Genomic DNA, 21,039 nt, shown 5'->3' on the forward strand with positions numbered 1-21,039 from the left:
TTGCCGCCTGAGCAATACACCAGAGACAATTGACCATTGTTTTGTTCTGTGCATTGATGCTATCTTCTTCGGGCACATTTTACAACGAACAATTAAGAAGGACATTGACATCACACCCTACAGTATCCGCTTTTTGCCTCCGGAGAAAAACTGCATGATCTGTTTATGTTGCTGGGACTATTCAGCCTCTGGAAGAGCCGCATGACGGACCGCCACGCCGAATCACCACGGTCGTCGAAATCTTTGTTTCGTGAACAATGCGCTTATGGTACGTGGCTTGGTGTTTTGTGGCGTAGGCATGCTTAGATTTTTCTTGTCGGCACTATTTCCATGCAATAAAGAAAAAAAAAGCGGCAGTAGCATGCGTGCTCTCGTGCAGTGGCCAGCGAAGTTGATCTGTTCGCGCCGCTGCGGGTTCGAAACCCATGCAGTCGCGGCCATATTTATTTTATTTCTGCAGGTCTAGCTGGCTTCAGAGAGCAACTTTTTTTTTTTTGAGATTGGAAGCTTTTGTGCTAGCGCACTAAAAAAAGAAAGGGAACAAACCCAATTCAAGTCTCTGAAAAATCAAAATCCCTGCTTTCTTCTTAATTTGTTCGTAGTTTCTTTGTGCAAGAAACTAAAGGGTTCTGGACAAGAGCGACTTCCTTGCACCTGCCCGGCTCCAGGACCATATACAAATTGCACGCGTAGGAAACAGCGCTATATCAGATCAAATATACGTATATAACTCTATTTCTACTCGCATAGAAACAGATGCAGTAAGCAAAGCGTAAAAAGGGAACATCAAGCAGAAAGCGAATCATAGCAGTGTGCAAGTGCCGACGCGCAAGAAGGGAGCGTCAGGCCACTGTGCCGGATGTCTCGCTTTCTTGGGACTAAAACGGCGCGAACCGACGAAAGGACGCACCATGGCACGCTGACGACTAAATGTTTTAATCTGTTAAAGAGAAGTTTGCTAATCGCACATACCACGGGGGATGCTGTCCCTCAAAGAAAGGGGGCAATATATGTCAAACAATTAGCGACCCTCGTCGCCTAAGGCACGGGGGGAGTGCGCCAGAGGTGAGCAGTCTGTGGTGGCGCGAAGTTGAGCACGCCGCGCGCTCGTGTCGTGTAGTCCACGCGGCACGCACGCACTTGCGCTATGCTTTGCACAGTAACGCTGATGCCACACGGAGACGCGGCCACGGCGCACAGCAACGAAGCTGGTATACCATCGCCGGAGGAACTGGTGCCCCTCGAACGTCGCCAGATTCACGCATGCTTGTTCGTACACTGGCCCGCGCACTCCTTGCCACAGCCCTGGGAACATGGCCCTGTGCGGCCGACCGCGCCAGGTCCCCACACCTCTCTGGAGCCACAGCGGTTATTTGTGTCGGTGCGCGCTTATTCTTGGTGGGAACAGCCGAAAAACCAAAACGCAGACACAGAAAGGAACACACAGAACGTAGACGAGGCTGACTGTCAACTAAAATTTTTATTGGAAAATCCGCGCTTTTTGTTTCCTTGTCAAAAAGATCTTGCTTTTATCTCCCGTGGGGTTCGTTCAAGAAGGAAATTTCTTTTCTTGATAGAGAGATGGATGGTGTGCTGACGCACCGCTGTCCTGTTTCCCGTATCGCCAATGCCTCAAGGATCTCACGTGTCAATTTGTCTGCATACCTTTTCATGACTTGAACTTCATGCAACTTGGGATCACACTTGCGCACTTGTTTGCCTTTTTTGTTTTCTTTACAATCTCTGCAATGCAGGGCTAGATTGCTGCCTGGGGCACCTGATAGCGATGATGCATGTTCTCTTATCCTATCATTAAGGCACCTTCCCGTCTGTCCTATATATTGTTTTCCACAGGCCAGAGGGAAATTATGAACCACACCTTTAACACACTCGCTGAATCTTGTTCGGTGTGCGATCTGGCATTGCTGCTTCTTTTGCCTGTTGACTCGAGCACACATGCTCATTGCCTTGTTCGGTGCAGAGCAAACAACCCGGACCCCGTGCCTCTTGCCAATGTTCATGAGGTTGTGGGTCAATCCATGAACATACGGAACCACAGCTAATTTTTCCCTTTCAATGCCTTCTTCATGTCCACCTTTCCTTTCTTGCACTCCTTTCACTTTCCGCAGCAAGCTTTCAGATACGCTGCTAAGCATCAGAACGTGATAGTCCGCATTTTTTAGCCTTTCGATCTGCCGCCGAAAACTTGTCTCCATCTGATGCTCACACGATTTCTTCAGAGCTGAAAAGAGCGCGGCACTCGATATTGCCCTTTTCATGGTCTTTGAATGGCTTGATGAAAAACCAACTAGCTCAGTTTTCTACTCTTTTAACGCGCTTATTCTCTTAGGCGCTTTTGTGACGATTTCGCTGTGCGTGTGCATACAGTCTTATGCGCAGGTTGCACACCTTGCTCCGGCGAGACATACATTAGGTACCGAGGGGGGCCATCAAGTGAAAAAACAATTTTTTTTTTTGGTGCTATAGCGAAACTAAGCGTGGAAGCCATTTTGTGAAATGTGCTAGAGTGTAGTATACAGCATGCATCCCGCTGAAGTGTGGAAAGGTGCACATCGGCCAGACAGGCAGGGGAGAGTTCCTGTGTTAACACCCCTTCGCTTGTCATTCATAAGAATGAAAGTGTGCTTTTAGATAAGTTTCAAAACAGTTGATTCACTTTTGTGCCCTCCTTTGCAGTATCAGTGTCCTCGCACGTGTCATTGACCTGTTGTTTGTTTTGTCTCCCCTTCCACCACGCCTTCCTCTTGGCTATGCAATAAGCCGGTCCTGAGTTCAATAAACACTTGCAAGTAGCGCCTGTTATCCTTTGTCTGTGCGCTGTATTTTGTGCGGTTCATCCGCTCGATCCGTATACGTGGAGCTCATACTAAACGCTTCAGCTGCAGGAGTAGAGCACTTGTTCGGGCATTGCGCATGATTCGAGTGTGCAAAAGCGGACGGTGGCCGCTGTTGCGTTGCCGCAGGGGAAAGCAGTGCTTCACGGAGGGCTACCTGCCAGCCTCCCACAGCGACCAGTTTCCGAAGCAACTCATGGCGGACATCGTAGGTGAGGGCCACAGCACGCACACGCCCGACTATAATCGGGAAAGCTGCGCTTCGAGGCCTTCTCGGGCAGTGACGCAATGTAATCGCTCATGCATTGATCGTAAACGGCACCTCTCGGTGTGTTAGCCGAGCGGTTTCGAGGGGAAGGAAAAACAAAGCGCTTTGACCACACGAGGCTGCTTTTTCACGAGTCGATGACTTGTGCGGTTGCTTCACGAGCGCAGCATTCTTGTGGAAAATCACTTCCACTCCGCGGCGAGAGAGTTGTGAGGCGTGGTCAACTCTAAATGAACAGTACAATGCATCAGCGAATAAGGGACGAAACGTTTTGACCGCGCAGCAAGAGGAAAATAGGTGTGAAAGCATTTTGGCGTTGCGTTTGCTACCTGCAGGCGTTTTGTTTATTTGCCAGGCAGAGTGCAAACAACAAGACAGGATAATTGAAGTTCGTCCTTCTGTTAGTTCCGGTCAATCGTGCGGATAAGCTTACCCTGAAACGTGTGCGCTCATTTAAGGACAAAAATGCACGTCGAAGTCAGACATGACGTTCGCAGCCGCGACGTATAAGGGAAAGCGTTCGAACGACCACGTTTGCCTGCAGGTGCCGACCGAGACGAGATCGTGTTCATGAACGGCTGCATCGTGAACCTGCACTTGCTGATGGTGAGTGGCCTTTGGCACGCATAGCGTCGGGCAATCGCGAAGGTGGGAAGCTTAGGGCCAATATGAACACACATGCAGTGAAGGCAGAGATATGCAAAGGCGCGGCTGGACGATTAGGGAAGCTCAACGAGGGCGCAGTTTGCATAGCGAGGTTGAGACCGCAGCTCAGAGGCAGAATAGATAACAGCCATAACTTGCCGCGCTTGTCACTTGCAGGTCAGTGCACGGCCACAAAAAAGGAACACTTGACTCCTTGCGGCGACCTTGGCCTTGTGTCCGTACTTGTGTTTCACGACGTAAGGGCTTTGTCTCCTTTTATGCGTGTCAGACCGATACCTTAGGAAGTTGCAAGCAGATAAGCGGACGAAGCTCTGCTGAAGGCGAGCAGCGAGTGCTCCAGATAGCCTTGCGCTAACTGCCCCACCGATAGCAGCGCATTCCATCGCAGGGTAGTGGCGCATCTCTTAATCGCTGCACCACTGCGCCAGGAGTACTGGTATGAGGACTCCCAGTGATCTATATGAATGTAAAGTAGACAATGACCGATGCAGGGGCGGCAAAAAAGAAGAGAACGAAGACGCCAAGAACGAAGAAATTAAAAAGAAGTCGGTGTGTGGTCAATGAGCGTGGTTCGTAACGACGACCGCTCACGCATTTCCCTCGTGTCGCCCAAGCGAGCGCCATTGAGTTTTTTTTTTCTCGTTTTTTTTCTTCCCTTTCTGCATCTAGACCTGGAGGAAGGTGTGCTCGCCTTCGCCGAACGATTAAGGTCGCACTCTCTGCAAAGTAAATGCGAAATCCGTAGGAGTCTTTGCCTGAGAAACTCTCCGGGGCAACAGTTGTCGCATAGCGATGAGTCTATTCCAAGCATGGACACCATCCAGCAAATTGTAGAGAAAGGTGGAGAGAAAAAAAACACCGCATTATTTGACGTGCGAGGCTCGTCATGCATGTATTCCTCAAACCACAGTTCTGCTTCGCGCTGACTATCACTTTCAATAATAGCGACAGTAAGCACAAAAAGAAACGACACTCATCCGCAGTAGAGGTTATGTATAAGGTGCACTTTTCATGCATGGCCGACAGATGAATGTTCCTCCTCCCCTTCGTTAACATGCAACTGCTTGTTTTACTCACCGGCGCTAGCAGGAATTCAGGACGGCTCCTAGCCTAGGCCGCTATGTCTTGCGGCTTAAGGAGCTTTTATAGAAAATGTCGCGTTTTTTGTTGTTGTTGTTGTAATAACATATCGTATATAGACAACGGACTGGTTCTTCCACAGGATTTAATTTTTTGAAACTTTCCGCACTGGTGAAAGCCATCCATATGTTTTTCCGACCAAACTTTTAAAAAGCATTCACATGGTGGACAACAGGAGTTTGTACTGAAGTGGCCAAAATTAAGAGACATCTGGAGAGTCAAGAACACGATCATTACAAAAAATTCGGGACAGCGCCCAGCTAGTGCCGATCCGTTTTGTTCTGCAGCCACTCGTTCATTCTCTTTCTTTCTTGCGTAACGCATGATGTCAGCGCGCTATTTATGAATGTACAAAGCCCTGCGCCATGCGGGGGAAACCAAGGGACACAACAGTTTGCGTCAATTATATTCTATGACTTTATTTTAGGGTTAAAGGGACAGTTACTAACCAGGTACTAACTATAGCGACGGCACGTATTAAAAAGGTAGGAAGAGCTTGCTTTTAATAACTACCTTGAAGGCGGTAGTATATAGACTGTTAGTAAAAAAAAATAGTAAAACGCAGTCAGAGTTACTAACTGCTGCACTTACTACTTTTTTTTACTGTACTTTTCTTTTAAGAGCGCAGCTGATGGCGTCACTGCAAGTGCCATCTGTTTGAAATTTATCTTGCACTTCAAGTGCTCACAACAAATTGAAATCAATTTCAACAGCTTACAAGGCTCAGAAAAGTTTCATCGCAAATGTCACACCGTAAACATAAACTAATCTATAAGAACTAGCGCACTTCCTTTCAGGGGCATGGTATTCTGCCAAAATCGTGGAGTATATAGATTTCGATCGCTAAATGCACTGAAAGGTTACTGCTGGCACCGAAGGCCACTTACCCACCTGAAAGCACAGCAGCTTGATGCAGTTGGCAAAGTAAGGAGACTTTTAAACGCGGTACCGCAGTTCTTGAGGTTAGCAATTACAGGAGATTGAAACCTCGGTTAAAGTCTTTGTAACTGCAAGACCTTGGCATGTTTTGAAGAGGGAATCTGTTTCCGTGTTTCTAGTACGCAGCTTCGATTCTCATTAACGTGGAGAAACACTGAAGCTCTATAATGTTGGGCATTTTGCTTTAGCGGTGTCATTTGGTTTCATCCCCATAACCGATAGGCCGTACTTTATTTTGCTGCTGTTAGATGCGAGCCAGTACAAAGTATCCTTGACATACATAGACATCGAAATCCTGGGATACTTTAGAGCGACAGCTTTGGGGAAATCCATGGGGCCGTGCAACATTGGTAGCTTATTTCTGACCCTTTCTTAAGAGAGCACGAAAAGGTGCGATGACTCGCGCAAAGCCTATACCCCCCCTGCAACTACTACTCTTCAACCCGCCCGGAGGCGTCACGAGGCTTGACTGCCATGCATGCTTGCCTGTCCCACAGCCAGGCGACATTTTTTCAGAGCGCGGCATTCCTCCGCTGCCGCTTTTGGAAGGAATCACCAGCTAACGGTCTGTTGTGCAACAAGCAACTTCGCGGTGTACTCTATCGCTCCGTCTTATTGTGTAAATAGTTTGTACATATTACTTCTCCCCCTATCCTCTCTTCCTGTCCGCTCACCTCTTTCAACTAAAGCGGCTGTTTGGGCTTGTTGGTCAGTGAACATGGTAAAAGAATGCAGCGCGAAAAAAACAAGGACGAACAGAAGTGGACAGGACAGGGCGCTGTGTCCTGTCAGGACAGGTCAGCGCCCTGTCCTGTCCACTTCTGTTCGTCCTTGTTTTTTTCGCGCTGCATTCTTTTACCACCTCTTTCATTTCATTTCTCCATTCTGCCTGCTATCCTTTATTTACGCTGCCCCAGCTCAGGTGCTTCAGTATCGATGGCAGATGCCGGGGCTAGCAAAAATCTTTTCCTTCCTTTTTACTATTTTTTAAATAAAAACTACTACCACCACCACCTATCGCTCCGTATTCGTTGAGTCCTTACCGCCATGGTAAATATTTAGGCTAGCCTAGCTGGTAAAGCAAACTTAAGTGAGGAAGTTGGGGGGGGGGGGTCTATGGGCCACTTCGAAGGGCGATTACGCCGTATCATGCAGGCGGCAGTGTTTCTCACAGATCTCCGGTATATCGGAAGCGTTCCGAGGCAGTCGACAGGCGAATAGTCGGAAGCACATCATCTGCCGCTTATGAAAGGCAACGGAAGGCAGTTGCGCACTCCGGCGAGGCGCACAAAGTTTACAAATGGTAATTATCGCCTCTCTTTTAACGGACGGTATGAGGAGAATCCACAACATTATTTTTATATCTTTTTTTTTCATGGGCTGGTTGCTTTCACATGCGTTTTGGTTGTTTTGTTGAAATGTTAAGCGGATTCAGCATTTTCTCTTCTTTTTTTTAACGACGGAAGTTGGCTTAAGGAAAGCACGCGCAAGATACTCGCTCAAGTGTTATTTGAACAGCATTAGCCAGGTATCCAGTTCGCATCTGACTCATCCCTGTGGCGCAAAAATGTTGCGCTTACCACTCCAATATACAATTAAACTTACGAAATCACAAAGAAGTCCTACCTACAACGTATCCATGGCTGGATCGACAAACCTTGCATTTTTTTGTAGATCGCAGTGCATTATTTAATACTTTTTTATTGTTTCGCGCAGCATTCTCGTTAAAACAAAGAGAACAAAAGGCAGTTACAGGCGTTATAACCTCTCCTTCTTTCAGAAGATAATTGGAGAGCGTTTATAATGTTTCCGCCACTCTTTACCTGTTTCTAGATGACGTACTACCGGCCGCAAGGAAGAAGGTGCAAGATGGTCGTGGAGGCAGACGCCTTCTCAGGAGGTCTGGTCAGTGCACTCAAAAACGCTCGGCTGAGCACGCGTACATCACAAACGCTATTCAACGATTGAGGACCATAATAAAATTCAGTGGTCTCCCCATCAGCCAAGCTTGAGTTATTGCTAACTATAAATATAGTCTAGCTGACGACGCATCCTGACCAACACTGCAACGGGCATTGATTAGGGGCGGTAAGCAAGTTTTTTACTTCCCGCCGTTCACTCACAACCTTTTGCAGTTTGCTGCCGAGTCCCAAGTCAGCCACCACGGCCTAGATCTGGAGACTGATCTAATCCTGCTACGCCCCCGAAAGGTACGGGATCATCGCCTTTTTCGCAGCATATCACAAGTGCGCCGTGAACACGATACAGACAGAATCGGTGTGAAATTCCGACCTACTGCTCGGTCAGATTGGTGAGATAGTCCACCTACTCCTGACTAACTGACGGTGCCCCGAGGTATCGAGGAATACGCAGTGCTTGCAGACGAAGGCACCAAAGACGAAAACGATACACCTACGGCGCTGGACTACCAAGTTTGTGTTGAGCTATCAACTTTCAGCAAGCCAGTAAGCATCGAGAGCGAACACGACTGAGTGGTAGCAGCGCATCGGCCGCATTCCTCTGACCTAAACTAGAGCGCTTCGGCACGCCGGTGCTGCCACTGCCCCCAAGCTCTCTTGTACATACCCAACGCGCCGCGACCACGGCATGTCTCGTCTCTCTCCGAAAGCGAGCACGCTGAGTGGGACAGTTATTCTTCTCGCTTGCCTCCTAGGCGCGTGTTCGAAACCATTTTCGGCTAACTAATGGTCATCGTCGTAGCATTGTGAAATTTGTATGCTGGCAGCGCTTTCGCTGGACTGCATGCGGTGCATGGTTGGGCGATTGAACAATGTACACGAAGACATGAAACTGGCGTGCACCCGAAGCAATAATTGTGCGCATACGGTGCTTTCAGTATTGCTTTATGGTGACCTGTGCACTCACTTGCCGTTCAGATGAACACAGCATTCAGGTGAGCACAACATTCATAGATCCCTGGGAGTCCTCATCCATGGGAATCCTGGTGCATGCTGAACAAAAGTTCTTTTTTTCTTTCGCGGCAGTCCAATTTTGCTTAATGCATTGGGATGCATAGTCGTAATCGAGGGCTCACGTAGAGGGGTACCCTGTATCCTATAGACGGAGCATAAAGCAAACAAACACTCGTGCCTAAGCGACCTGCACTTTCCCGAGAAAGGGCGAAGCACTGCTCAGGGAGGAGGACATCTACGAGCTCATCGAGAGGGAGGGCGAAACCGTCGCCATGCTGCTCCTGAGCGGCGTGCAGTTCCACACCGGCCAGGCTCTGGACATGCGGGGCATCACGAGCGCCGCCAGGGAAAAGGTAACGGGAGAGGCCATCCGACACATGCATGCGCTGGCATCCGAATGCAGTGCCAGGCGTCAAAGTTGGAAGTCAGTGTGTTAATAATTTGCACCGGCTGTAAAGCAGCTGTGAAGAGATTTGGCAAAAGCCCTGGGGGTCGGGGATATGATTATGGCGTACTCTGGCATGGTCCATGCCCAGATGTGGCATGGACAACCTGAAATTTCCCCTTGAAGTGACCTTGGCCGAAATCGACGAAAATCGATTGGCGGGTTTCTGAGAGGTGGTATGGCACGTCCCAACGTGACCAATGCCTAAATGTGACACGGACCAGCCAAATTTTGCCCTTCAAATGACCTTGGCCGCATTTGACTGCCGGTTGGCCTACCACCGAAATGTGAGTAGACCACCCCCGAAAGTTCAAAAACTGAGTTGACCCATATTCGGAACTGACCTGGGACACTCCCAAAATGGGATTGACTCAGCCACAAAATTTGGGTGGCCCACCGTGCTTTCGTACAATATCTCATGCTTAGCAATGCTAAGCTGCCATTTTTAATTTCTGGACAAATGGACATGAGATGTTGTGAGCATATTAGAAATAATTTTATCACTATGCCGTCACAAAATTTCTCTTTTGTATCTTGAGAAAATTGTTTAATATATATTTATTCTCTGAATCTTGTGAAAAGGCTGCAGGGTTAAGAAAGTGGGGCAGAAGGCTGGTTCAACATTCATTGTTTCTACTGGTACGCTACAGGTCTTGACATTCTTATATATATTTTTTTCACAAAGCACAAGTTATAGTTTTGAATTTTTGCGCTGCACTGTGTTCGTTGACATATATATATAGAGTGAAGAAAATTTCATACAACAAATTTAAAATTCGCAAATTTTATAAAAAAAAGAATCTTTCTACCCGCATTATCGTCGTAGAGAGAGAGAAAGATGAACGGAAAGGCAGGGAGGTTAACTAGGCGACGCTCAATATGCTACACTACACGTGGGAAGGGGAACGGAGGGAGAGATAGAAAAGGGAGAGAGGAAAGGGAGATCACTTTTGCACGTGTCCGTCTATGGGAGTGCAAGAAAACAAAGGGGTCAAAATAGATAAAGCAGTCGTGAAGAAATCTGCTCGGCAAGCTATGTATCTAGGCAGAAAACTGTAACGGATAAAAACGCCCATTGTTTGAGCGTTTCCCCGCAATGCACAGCCGCCGCGGTCCACGAAGCCTTTTTTTTTTTTTACATTATACATAGTACATGAACAGCAAATGGATCAGGATAGATAACTATTGGCATACCCTTTGAACTGGGCTGGTGACGAGTGCCACCTAGATATACTGCTGGGTGACATTAGCTATACAGAGATTGAAATAAGGGAGTAATTACTCAGTCGCATCCACCCAAGCTCAGCCATACGGCTACAAAGGAAAGCTATACAGCTTTCTCAGAAACTTCGACGAAACCAGGACGAATCTTTTTTACTTGTGAAGTTTCTGAGAAAGCTGTACAGCTTTCCTTTGTAGCCGTATGGCTGCGCTTGGGTGGATGCCAGTGAGTAATTACTCCCTTATTACGAATCTACTCCACCTTGGAGGTTTCCCGTAAACATTTGACCAACAGAGACTGAACCATTTATCGTGTCACCTCAGGGTTGCGTTGTGCTGTGGGACATCGCACACGCTGTGTGCAACGTGGAGCTGAAGCTAAACGAATGGAAGGTAGACCTCGCCGCCTGGTGCACATACAAGGTGAGTGAAAGCGCGGCTCGCCCGACTTGCTACATATTAGCGCGGGGAAGAAAAAAAAACGCAGATTTTTCGCTGCGGAACGAAGAGGCCTCCTTCCTGCCGGCTTAAACAGCGTGAACCCCGATAGCGCGCTCCCCTCCCCACATGGGCCGGACCCAACTGGAAGCGCGCAGTGATGTTCCGTTCGGGGAATTTTCCATTTTTCAGGGAGTTTGAGGCATGCGGAAAACTTCCTGCACTCGTCATGCGCTCACTTTCGGTTTCGTGCAGGTAAATTAGCACCGCATTTCCTCACGCTTGAAAGGCAACAGAGAATGACTTCTTGTTTCAAAACTTCTATGGCACCGTCTTGCCCGTGGCAATGAATTCGCCATTGGCCCGAACCACGAGACAGAGCTGATTAAGAAGTTTTAAAGAGCTGTGTTAAAATTTAAAAAAAAGAACGCTGTGACAGCACTCATTAAAAAGCGTTATGTTCGTTCCCATTCTTCGTCCCACTGTGCATGTGTCTCAGATTGCGCTGTTCACTTCGTGACGATTCATAACTAACAAGCCCGCCAAAACGTTTTAACGTAAAAAGTTACATTGTATTTATTCAATATGCTGGACAATTAGCATTCTTTTAAAAGTAACTGACGTCCGCCACCGGTTACAGTTTGTCTCTAAATTTTATTTCCTTTTCAACGACCCCGTTTTCAAGCAATCTTGAAAATGCTCACTGAAACACCCGCCACATCTATAACGGCAGCTATGCCGACGCCCTTTGAGTCCGGAGAAACCTACCAATTTTTTCCGTAAAATGGGCCTCGAGGGTCAATCTCAGTAATGTTCCATGAAGGGAATTTTCTCTTCCCGAAATCATCTGTTCAAAAATTGTGCTAGAAGGAAAAAAGGAATCTCCTTGAGTTTTCAGACAATTTTGAGAATTATCAGGGAAGCACGGAGAATTTTTCTTTCTAAAGTTAATTTCGGCTGAAGACAAAGGTCACGGTCGTAATAAGGCTCGAACCCGACACGCGGAGAAAAAGGGAGGTGGGGTATATCTGTTAGCGCAGCAATCGCCTCCAGGGGCGAAAGGGGTTGCCCGTCCTTTCAATCCGATGCTGTGACGAGCTGCGCTGCTCCGACGGCAGCGCATCATTCGCCGAAGTTCGTTTACGTTGGCCTTCCGTTCTCGCGTCATGGTCACCCGCGGCGCGCCGACAGCGGAAGCTAAAAGCATTTCACGCTTAACAGGGCTTTTGTATCACGTAAGCATCGATCACAACAACGTATTCAGTGCACACAGCCCGAATTAATGGGTACAGTGCCAAATATGCTGCGCTTTTATGCGCAATGGAAGCGCTATTATTTCACAGCCGTGGCCATGCATTTGTAGGGAACTCTTACAATAGCACCTGCACGCCGTTTCCTGGATATGGGCGCAATAAGTAAATTTCAAACGCTATTCTCCGTATAATACACTGCTGTTACTTCGTCGACAGGTACACGGAAAATAAAAATAAAGTGTCGCTATGAGCTATGCGTGCATTAGAAAGTACCCATTGTTCCAGCTATACTTCCTGAATCGGGCTATAGATATTCGAACAAGAGCACTTGAAACTGAAGTATTGCTGCCCATACAATCTTGGGCAGCGGGAAGCGCATAGTCAAGCGAACGACGAAAGGAGTGCACATACTTCTATTGATTAATAGTGCGCGCCAGCAGGAAAACATTAATACACGAACAACACAGGCACTGTTGTTTCTTTCACTGCTCGGTTCAAGGAATTTCGGAACAGATGCTTAACAACTGCATCCCAAAACAAATGACCTCTCAGAAAGCATTTGTGCCAATAGACGTTAGTAAATCGAAGGAACACATGCACACCTGTATCTCCCCACATTTACGCATGTAAATGTATAAGCAGCATATTTCAGCAACCAAAATAAAACAAAGAGAGACCAGATACAACCTTACAATTTTAATTTCTTGCACAGAAAGTTGGTTCAGTACTCCTGATTCCATACCTAATTATGTTAGTAGAGTGATCCAGGCACATATCCAAGAAGGAGCTAAAGCCTCCCCCTCCCCCGCAATCAATTTCACCCCACTCCCATCCTGTTGCCTTGGCAGTGCTCAGCCAGCTGTAAGCACCACTCCCCCCCCCCCCCCCCCCCCCCCCCAGTTAGAAGAAATTACCTTGGGCCCCTCCAGAAAAAAATTCCTGGCTACGTGCCTGAACTGAATACAATGTTTAAAGCAGTTATAATTTTTTCAGCTTTCAGTGTTTCCTCACATTTCCGCAAAGCCCAAAGCAAATATCAATTCAATTCATTTATTTTCTCAAAATTCTCTAACGAGACATTGCATGACGGAGTGGGTGGTCATGGCAAACAAAGATAATAAATTATGATGAGAGGTTTTCGTTGAGCCGCTTGAATTCTTGTGGTTTTTTTGATAGTGGCAACTTCGGTGGGCAGGTCATTCAGGCCTCGTGCTGTACGTACGAAAAATGATTGCTTAAATGTCACAGTATGGGCTCATGGGGGATACACTGTATTCTGATGGCGAAAGCGGGCGATGCGATGGGCTCTTTTTATGTAGGGGTTATCAAAAGGCAAGGAATGGAAAAATTTATGAAAAAGGTTAAGACGTGCTATTCTACGGCGCACAGCTAGGGGGGGGGGGGGGGGGGTAGTTTTATTTGCGCTTTTAGTGCGGAGGTGCGAGCATTGTAGGAATAATTAGACAGAATGAAGCGTGTCGTGCGATTCTGAACCGACTCGAGGGCGTTAGTAGGATTATTGTAGTGCGGGTCAAAAATATCATTAGCATACTCCAGCTTGGGTCGCACAAAATTTTGAAAAGCAAGCTGTTTAATAGAAGGCGGAGCGAGCGAGAGGTTACGACATAAATAGCCTAACGCACGATTAGCAGAATTTATTATGTGGTTAACATGAGAAGTTCAAGTTAGGGCGCGGGAGATAAGCACACCGATGTATTTGAATGATTCAGATGTTGCAATCTGCATGTTACTGATGGTATAATTGGGCTCAACGTAATTACGACGACGGTTAATAGACATTAACACGGTTTTAGAAACATTTAACGACATAAACCAAGATTTACACCAGTCATGTATGTGAGTAAGGTCAGTCTGTAATGCAAATGGTAGGCAGAGTTAGTAATTTCTCGGTAAATGGCACAACATCGGTGAAGAGTCGGATATTAGAATAAATATTTCAAGGTAGGTGTTTAATACATATCAAGAAAAGGAGCGGTCCAAGTACGGTATCTTGCGGTACGCCTGACAACACCGTTGTTAAAGGACGAATGGTGTGAGTTGGCATATACGAATTGCTGGCGGTTAGTTAAAAACCCTCGAATCCAGTTTAGAACGCATGGATGAAGATTAAGACGTGATAACTTTAACAAGAGACGACCATGGAGGATCTTATCGAACGCTTTTTCGTAGTCTAAAAATAATGCGTTAGTCGGGATGTTGCTATCTAGGTTTAAATGTAAGTCGTGCAGGAAAACAGCAAGTTTGGTGTCACAGGAATGATTTTTGCGAAAACCATGCTGACTTGGCTGAAAAAATTTGACGGATGTGAGGAAATTAGCAATATGTGAGGATAATACAATAAATGCAATAAAAGAGAAAGAAAGCAGCTCGGAATATATGCATACTGGAATTTGCGGTACAAGTGCTTCCTGCGTTTCTTACGGCAAAACTGAATTCAATGACCTGCTTGTATAGTTCTTTCGCCTTTACGGCACTAAAAAAAAAAAAAAAAAAACGAACCAACCCGCACCTCTTTCTGTCTGCTCTTCTAAAACGCAACGCTGATCCCTTCTTGCTTGCACTTCCTTGGGAATATGGATGGCGTCGTCACTTCAGTGGCATGCCGAGGCTTCGCAGCAACGCGAAACTGGTCTCGTAGTCGCTTTAGACGAAATGGTCCGAGCAAAGAACAAAATTTGAGGGCGCTTAAGCTTCGCCTTTAAGAGTGGAACGCGAAAGCGTGTTACAGCACTGCCAGGGAGTCCACGGAACGCCACCGCTTTGCCCGTTGGACAACAGAACTTGTTGTTGGGCTAGTTGGTAAGCCATGATCTGAGAAGAGCCAGCGCAAAAAGAACAACGGACAAGAAACAAGGAGGCCTCAGCGCTTCTGTCCGTGTCGTCCTCTGGCTCTTCCGGGACCGTTGGACAGATCGCTCGGAGTCTCTAGGGAGGCCTCTGAAGACAACACAGACGCTGCTCCACGCTACCCACTCGTAGACAGCTGCGATTGCGTCACGCCTGTTCAGAAACAAGCAACACTACTCAAAGGCAGAAAGGCCGCCTACGCGCGGCATCTGCCGTGCACGGCGAAGGGGGTTTCAAAGATGGCGGTACGACTGCACGCCAAGCACAGAGGAAATTAAGCAGAAACGCACGGTACTCGCTTAATTACGACATCTGTAATTGACATGCTCATAATTACTCATGTACGCCTCAGTACAGATCTCGAAGATACGCCTGTAAGAAGCCCGTGCATTCACTAGACGTGCCTTTATTCATGTTCAAACGTCGAACTGTCGTGGCGGAGTGCATGGAAGCGTCCCCGTCTCGAACGCCAAGTACCCTGATTTGATCCCCGTCCTAGACCATGATTTTTTATTCATTGAGTGTGCGTGCCCTCTGATTCTTACGCAGCCCCCGAATATTTATGAAGCACGGTGCCGAAAACTACAACTACTACTTCGGCGCCGACTGCTTTTCGACCGAACGAGCTGTATACGCTGTCGAGTAAAATCGCGCTCTGAAGGTATCCATGTTGGGCTGCGCCACATGTGTCCATATCCTCCGAGGCTTGGTATCCTTTGGGTTTTGGGGGACACGGTTCGGCAAAGGCACGCACGGTTTGTGTACAGCCTTGAGCCAAGCAGTATCCTGCTTCGCAGGACAAAGAAGCTACATGCGACGCAGCTAGGACACTCAAAGCGTGAGCGATGGTACAAGACGCGATGCTACCCGCATCTATGTGCAAAGACAAGCCGACGCAGCAGGGGCGCGGTACCGGGCGTGACATGGAAACACGTGACATCACGGCTACCAAGGGGCTGCTGTTTCAGGTGCACCTGTTCAGTGAAAAAAATGACCGAAAAATGTACTTTCAGCTGCTTTTATCTGAAAAACTAAGTTGTTTTAGTAAATTTTACAGCGTTCTTTGCTCTTCTCAATAGTGCATGGAGCGCGAAATAGACAGCAAACACGCGCAGCTGCTAATACTTGGCAAATTCTTGCACTTGGGTCTTCATTGTCCTCTGCAAACAGCAACGATTAAGGAAAAACAATGCCATAAAATACTTCAGGGAAAAATGCAGAAATTTTCGAAACTGCTCGATAGAAAGAGTGAACAAAACCACGATTTATGGAGTCTAAATAGGGAATTTTCGGTTTCGGCACGGAACATCACCGCTGAATCCCCAGATTGTCCGATGGAAGGATACACCACATTCTCGTGAAACACGAGGGAAATGCTCGAACGCGATGTGTTTATTTGCCTGCGGGCCATGTGTAAAGGCTGCCTCGTGAATTCTGCCTCTCCGCTGTTTCCATGGCCTCCATGCAGTACATGAACTGTGGTCCCGGCACAACGGGAGTGGCCTACGTGCGCCACGAGTTCCGCAAGGCGTGCGGCCTCCTGCCAGAGCTGAGGGGATGGTGGGGCAACAACGTCGAGACGAGGCTTGCCTCCGCCCGGTGTGAGCGGCTACTCCTACTCTCTTCGGCAATGAATGCATGGAACCTCAGTTAAGTAGCTGCAAGATGAGTTGCGAGTTAAATAGCCTGCAGACCGGCAACGCGCCGTAAAAAAAATGAAAGAACGAAGAGGGAAGGGAAGAAGGGAATAAAAACATGCGGGGCAGCTTACAACTGCGAAGAACTTATAACCTAACGAACACGATTAGAAGCGCATGTCGCTTTTTACATTTGTTGCGCTTTTCTATTTCATACTGTTTCGAGAAACAAATTGCTCGTGGCTGAAGGAAGAAAAAAGTGTGACCAATCGGTCGGGTTAAATCACAGAAAAATAAGCCTCGTTGCTCACTGCAAGGACTCACGCTGAATCTGAAATACCAAAGTCCTGCACTAGAAAAGGTGAAGCCAGCGGTGGAAAAAGGCAGTAAAAATTGCGGGAAAGTGGACGTTTCAGCATGCTGATGCCATCGCTTCCTTAAACCCTTTTTTTTTTCTCACTTGCACTGAAGGAGATTTCTTTCTCAAATTTAGAGATGGCCAAAGAGCGCGTTGTGTTCGTGTGATCTGGGGGAGGCCGTGCTATCGAGTTTGCCCCAGGAAGGCCGTGTTTAGTTGTTCGCTAACCGTCCACCCAACCTGTCGTAGTGGTGTTAGTTTTTCGTAGCAGATGTACACCGTGTCCCCGAGGGTGCGGTGTTTGATAACCTTGGCCGCATGTTATCCTTTAGCAGAAAACCGGCGCACCGATATCCGCCACCGGTGGCAGGCAGAAAGGGAGCCTGTCGTGACGTATTTAGGAGCAGAACGCTATAGTCCCTAACCGATCACGTTGCCTGAATCTGTTAAGTTTTTTTTTTTCAGCAAAACTTTTTGTCTGCTCACGACGAATGCACTCAGATCCATCGCTTACAGTTACTCGCTCAGTGGCAAAATGCAAGCAGTGGGTATGGTGTACAGCGGTGATACGAACTTTGCAGGTTACGATCCCAGTCCATCGGCGGACATGTTCAAGGTCTCCGTTGGCTCCAGTGTCCTCATAGCGCCAATCATGACGAGCCTGAAGGTAAGAGTGCACGGCGGTTAGGGGTAAACTCATGGCGTAGTACTATTAACGACAGCGGTACCGACGACGGCATCAAAATTGCTGTCAAGGAATCCGTGCAGTATTTTGAAAGCCCTATTTAAATCGTGTGTCAAGAAACCTGCTGGCGAAGCACTAACTTTGGGTAGCTGACACAATATGGCGGAATAGCCCATTTAACTGTAGGCAGAAACATGGTTTGGGCTCCGGAATAAGTTCGACCCCCTGGGGATCTTTAGCGTGCACTGACATTGCATAGCACACGCAAAGGCGCCCGTGTGCTGTGCGATGTCAGTGCACGCTAAAGATCCCCAGGGGATTGAAATTATTCTGGAGCCCTCCACTACGACACCTCCTCTTTCTTTTCTTGTTTCACTCCCTCCTTTATCCCTTCCCTTACAGCGCGGTTCAGGTATCCGCCGATATGAGAGACAAATAATGCGCCATTTCCTTTCCCCAACAACCAATTTGAATTTATTAAAGCTTCATAACATTCGTGGGCTCCCTTCGGCTAAAATTTTAGCCATAGCAGGTAGGTACAAAGAACATAACCCCATGTAATGACGTCAGGCACATAAATGCATTTTTTTTATTTTCAAAATATAGGCTGCGGTTACGTGCTATGTGGTATATCGTCAACGTCACACATTGCTCTTTTGTGTGCTGGGCAGCGTTTGTGACGAAACTAAAGCGGAATGGCGCCAATTTATTACCGTTAGCCAATAAACGAATTAACAGACAATTATTGCATGGTCGAAGCCATAGTGTGTATACAAACACGTAACTTGTACACTCTCAGTCAGAACTGCTCCGAAAAGGTGCAAAGCACCCTGGTGCCTTTTTTGGCGCCTTTTCGTAGCAATGCCGAACCAACTCGCCTACCAGTACGCGCTCAGTCAGAAGTAGGAACTCTGGGAGGTCAAGTTCAAATCGGTCATTGTGAAAGAAACAGAGCAGCGAACCACGAGGCAAAAGGCAAGGAAGCACACGCATGAACTCCTTTCTCTCGGTTCGCGCTGTTTCGTTCACAGTGAACTGTTGCCGACTTGCCCATCTTTCCATCGTACTTCAAATAGCGTTAAAACGTGTACTATATATATAGTTAGCGCTTTCCTGTACTTCTTTCAGTCATGGATTGTATTGAATTAGAATCTTTGCTGCTTGAAGCAACAATAAAATGGCACCGTCGGCCGATTTCCTGGTAAGTCAAAAGGAATTGAGAAAACTGCGCAGCCTGCTAACGCATGACTGGCCGCGAGCACCGCGGGAGTCGTACATGCTGCGCTTGGCCTGCCCCCGACAGAGCGAGCACTGTCGAGAGGAGAGGGAAAAAAGAAACGGCAACTGCGTAGAAGTGCTTTTGAAAGGGTATTGCACGTCGTTTTTAACTGATGTGTGTAACGACATATCAAGGGGTCCAACCTCACTTGCTCCGCTGCGCAAAGAATAATTAATTATGCCGTCATCGTTACGCCGCGGTAGCGCTTGCGATGTCCAAGGGCACATAGCGCGCCTTGTCATCCCAGCGCGTCGGGCAACCGAGCACATTTAGTTCTCTAGCATTCCAGAATCCGGGCATGACGTGTGGGCTGCTTACCGGAGGAAGCGGCGGCGGTGGACACGACAGTGCGCCCTGGCTGGCGCCCCGCAACTATTCTTTCTCCTTGCCCGTGTTCTGAGGAGCCCTGCCCTCCCATGTTTGGAGAGGAGTGGAGTGATTCTTGCGACAAGGAGAAGGCTGCGCAGCGCTTGCAACTTTCTCTTGATGAGAACACCTTCGCTGCGATGCACGGGGCTGGGGACGGAGGATGAAAGAGATAGCTGAGAACGCGGAACGGGGAAGAGGAGCACGGCAATGGAGCATCGCACGTCACAAACACAGAGACTGCTGTGCGGGCGACCCGCCTAGGGGAAGCGCGCTATAGTTGACGAAAATGCGGTGCTGGAGCACTTCTATGAAGGAAATTCGAAGCATATGATCAGAGCGCTCAGAAGAGCAAGGGCCAGTCTCTTATTTCAGGGCTTCGCAACTTCGCAGGCTTCACCAAACCCCGCCTTATGGTTTTGGTGCCCACGTCGCGATCGAGGCGCTGGATATTAAAACATAAGTCTGCCGCTAGTTCTTGAAACTAAAGTACATTATGTACCACGTTTTGTTCGATTATAATATTTGGTGCGGGTGTAGGGGGGACACACACATCTGTATGCATATAATTGAAGTCGTTCTTTTTCTATGAAAAGGCGGCAAAAGTTAAACCGCCCAAACTGGAGAGACGCAGCACCCTGAGGTTCCGCACATAACACACGCGTCAGCGCCAATCTATGTGGCTCTTCAATTTGTGTGGTCTTTTTGGCGTTCTTTGTAGAGCATTTCAGCCAACTTGCATTTCAAACTTGCAGCCAAAAGCATTTCAGCGAACTTGCACAGCCAAACACACACAACAGTTGCATCAGCAATTGAATTTCAGACCCGCCGCGGTGGCTCAGTGGTTAAGGCGCTCGACTACTGATCCGGAGTTCCCGGGTTCGAACCCGACCGCGGCGGCTGCGTTTTTATGGAGGAAAAACGCTAAGGCGCCCGTGTGCTGTGCGATGTCAGTGCACGTTAAAGATCCCCAGGTGGTCGAAATTATTCCGGAGCCCTCCACTACGGCACCTCTTTCTTCATTTCTTCTTTCACTCCCTCCCTTATCCCTTCCCTTACGGCGCGGTTCAGGTGTCCAACGATATATGAGACAGATACTGCGCCATTTTCTTTCCCCCTAAACCAATTATTATTATTATTAATTGAATTTCAGCCGATGTTTCTTCTGCATGCATTGCGTTTCTTCCCTGAAAATGCCTTTCCGTCACATAACTCTGGCGAACTCTTCCTGCCGGTCCGTGCACTCATTCTCTCTGCCAGATATTCTCCGAGATGGGAGAGACGAGGCGACTGCGGAAGCAGTTCCTTCTCACCGGGTACCTGGAGCTCCTGCTGTTGGACGAGCTGTGCGCAAGCTACGTCATCGAGGACAGCACGCGTCCATTCTACTTGGTAACGCCTTCCGACACTGATCGAAGGGGAAGTCAGCTCAGCGTTCGCGTCGCCGCCGCCTACGACCCTGCTTGCGTGGTCCAACAGCTGCTGCGCCGGGGCGTCGTTGTAAGTATATATATATGTGGCCTGCAGTGGGTGGTGGGGAGTCGAAGCGGTCCCCCTCCCACTCTAACTATTAACGCGTTACGCAGAAAATCCGGTGTGGGCGATGTCGACGTCGGTTAGTTAGCGTCCTCGAAATGTTTCCTGGGCTATTTGCGTATACGGTGAAGCTCATGTGCTATAGGCAGGCG

The 21,039-nt window shown here is 47.9% G+C and overlaps 1 protein-coding gene across 1 annotated transcript in view; it reads left to right on the forward strand.

Moving 5' to 3' along the window:
* Nucleotides 1–21,039, forward strand: part of LOC144096912 (kynureninase-like) — a 28,063-nt gene that overhangs the window by 3,112 nt on the left and 3,912 nt on the right. Inside the window, exons 3-11 of the mRNA XM_077629728.1 lie at nucleotides 2,985–3,067; nucleotides 3,668–3,729; nucleotides 7,702–7,773; nucleotides 8,004–8,078; nucleotides 9,008–9,154; nucleotides 10,792–10,890; nucleotides 16,495–16,627; nucleotides 17,603–17,688; nucleotides 20,612–20,851. Of these exons, the coding sequence (XP_077485854.1) occupies nucleotides 2,985–3,067; nucleotides 3,668–3,729; nucleotides 7,702–7,773; nucleotides 8,004–8,078; nucleotides 9,008–9,154; nucleotides 10,792–10,890; nucleotides 16,495–16,627; nucleotides 17,603–17,688; nucleotides 20,612–20,851 (997 nt within the window). The remainder of the gene's footprint in view (nucleotides 1–2,984; nucleotides 3,068–3,667; nucleotides 3,730–7,701; nucleotides 7,774–8,003; nucleotides 8,079–9,007; nucleotides 9,155–10,791; nucleotides 10,891–16,494; nucleotides 16,628–17,602; nucleotides 17,689–20,611; nucleotides 20,852–21,039) is intronic.

This window comes from Amblyomma americanum, chromosome 7 (assembly GCF_052857255.1).
Source record: "Amblyomma americanum isolate KBUSLIRL-KWMA chromosome 7, ASM5285725v1, whole genome shotgun sequence".
In the NCBI taxonomy this organism is placed as follows: Eukaryota; Metazoa; Arthropoda; class Arachnida; order Ixodida; family Ixodidae; genus Amblyomma; species Amblyomma americanum.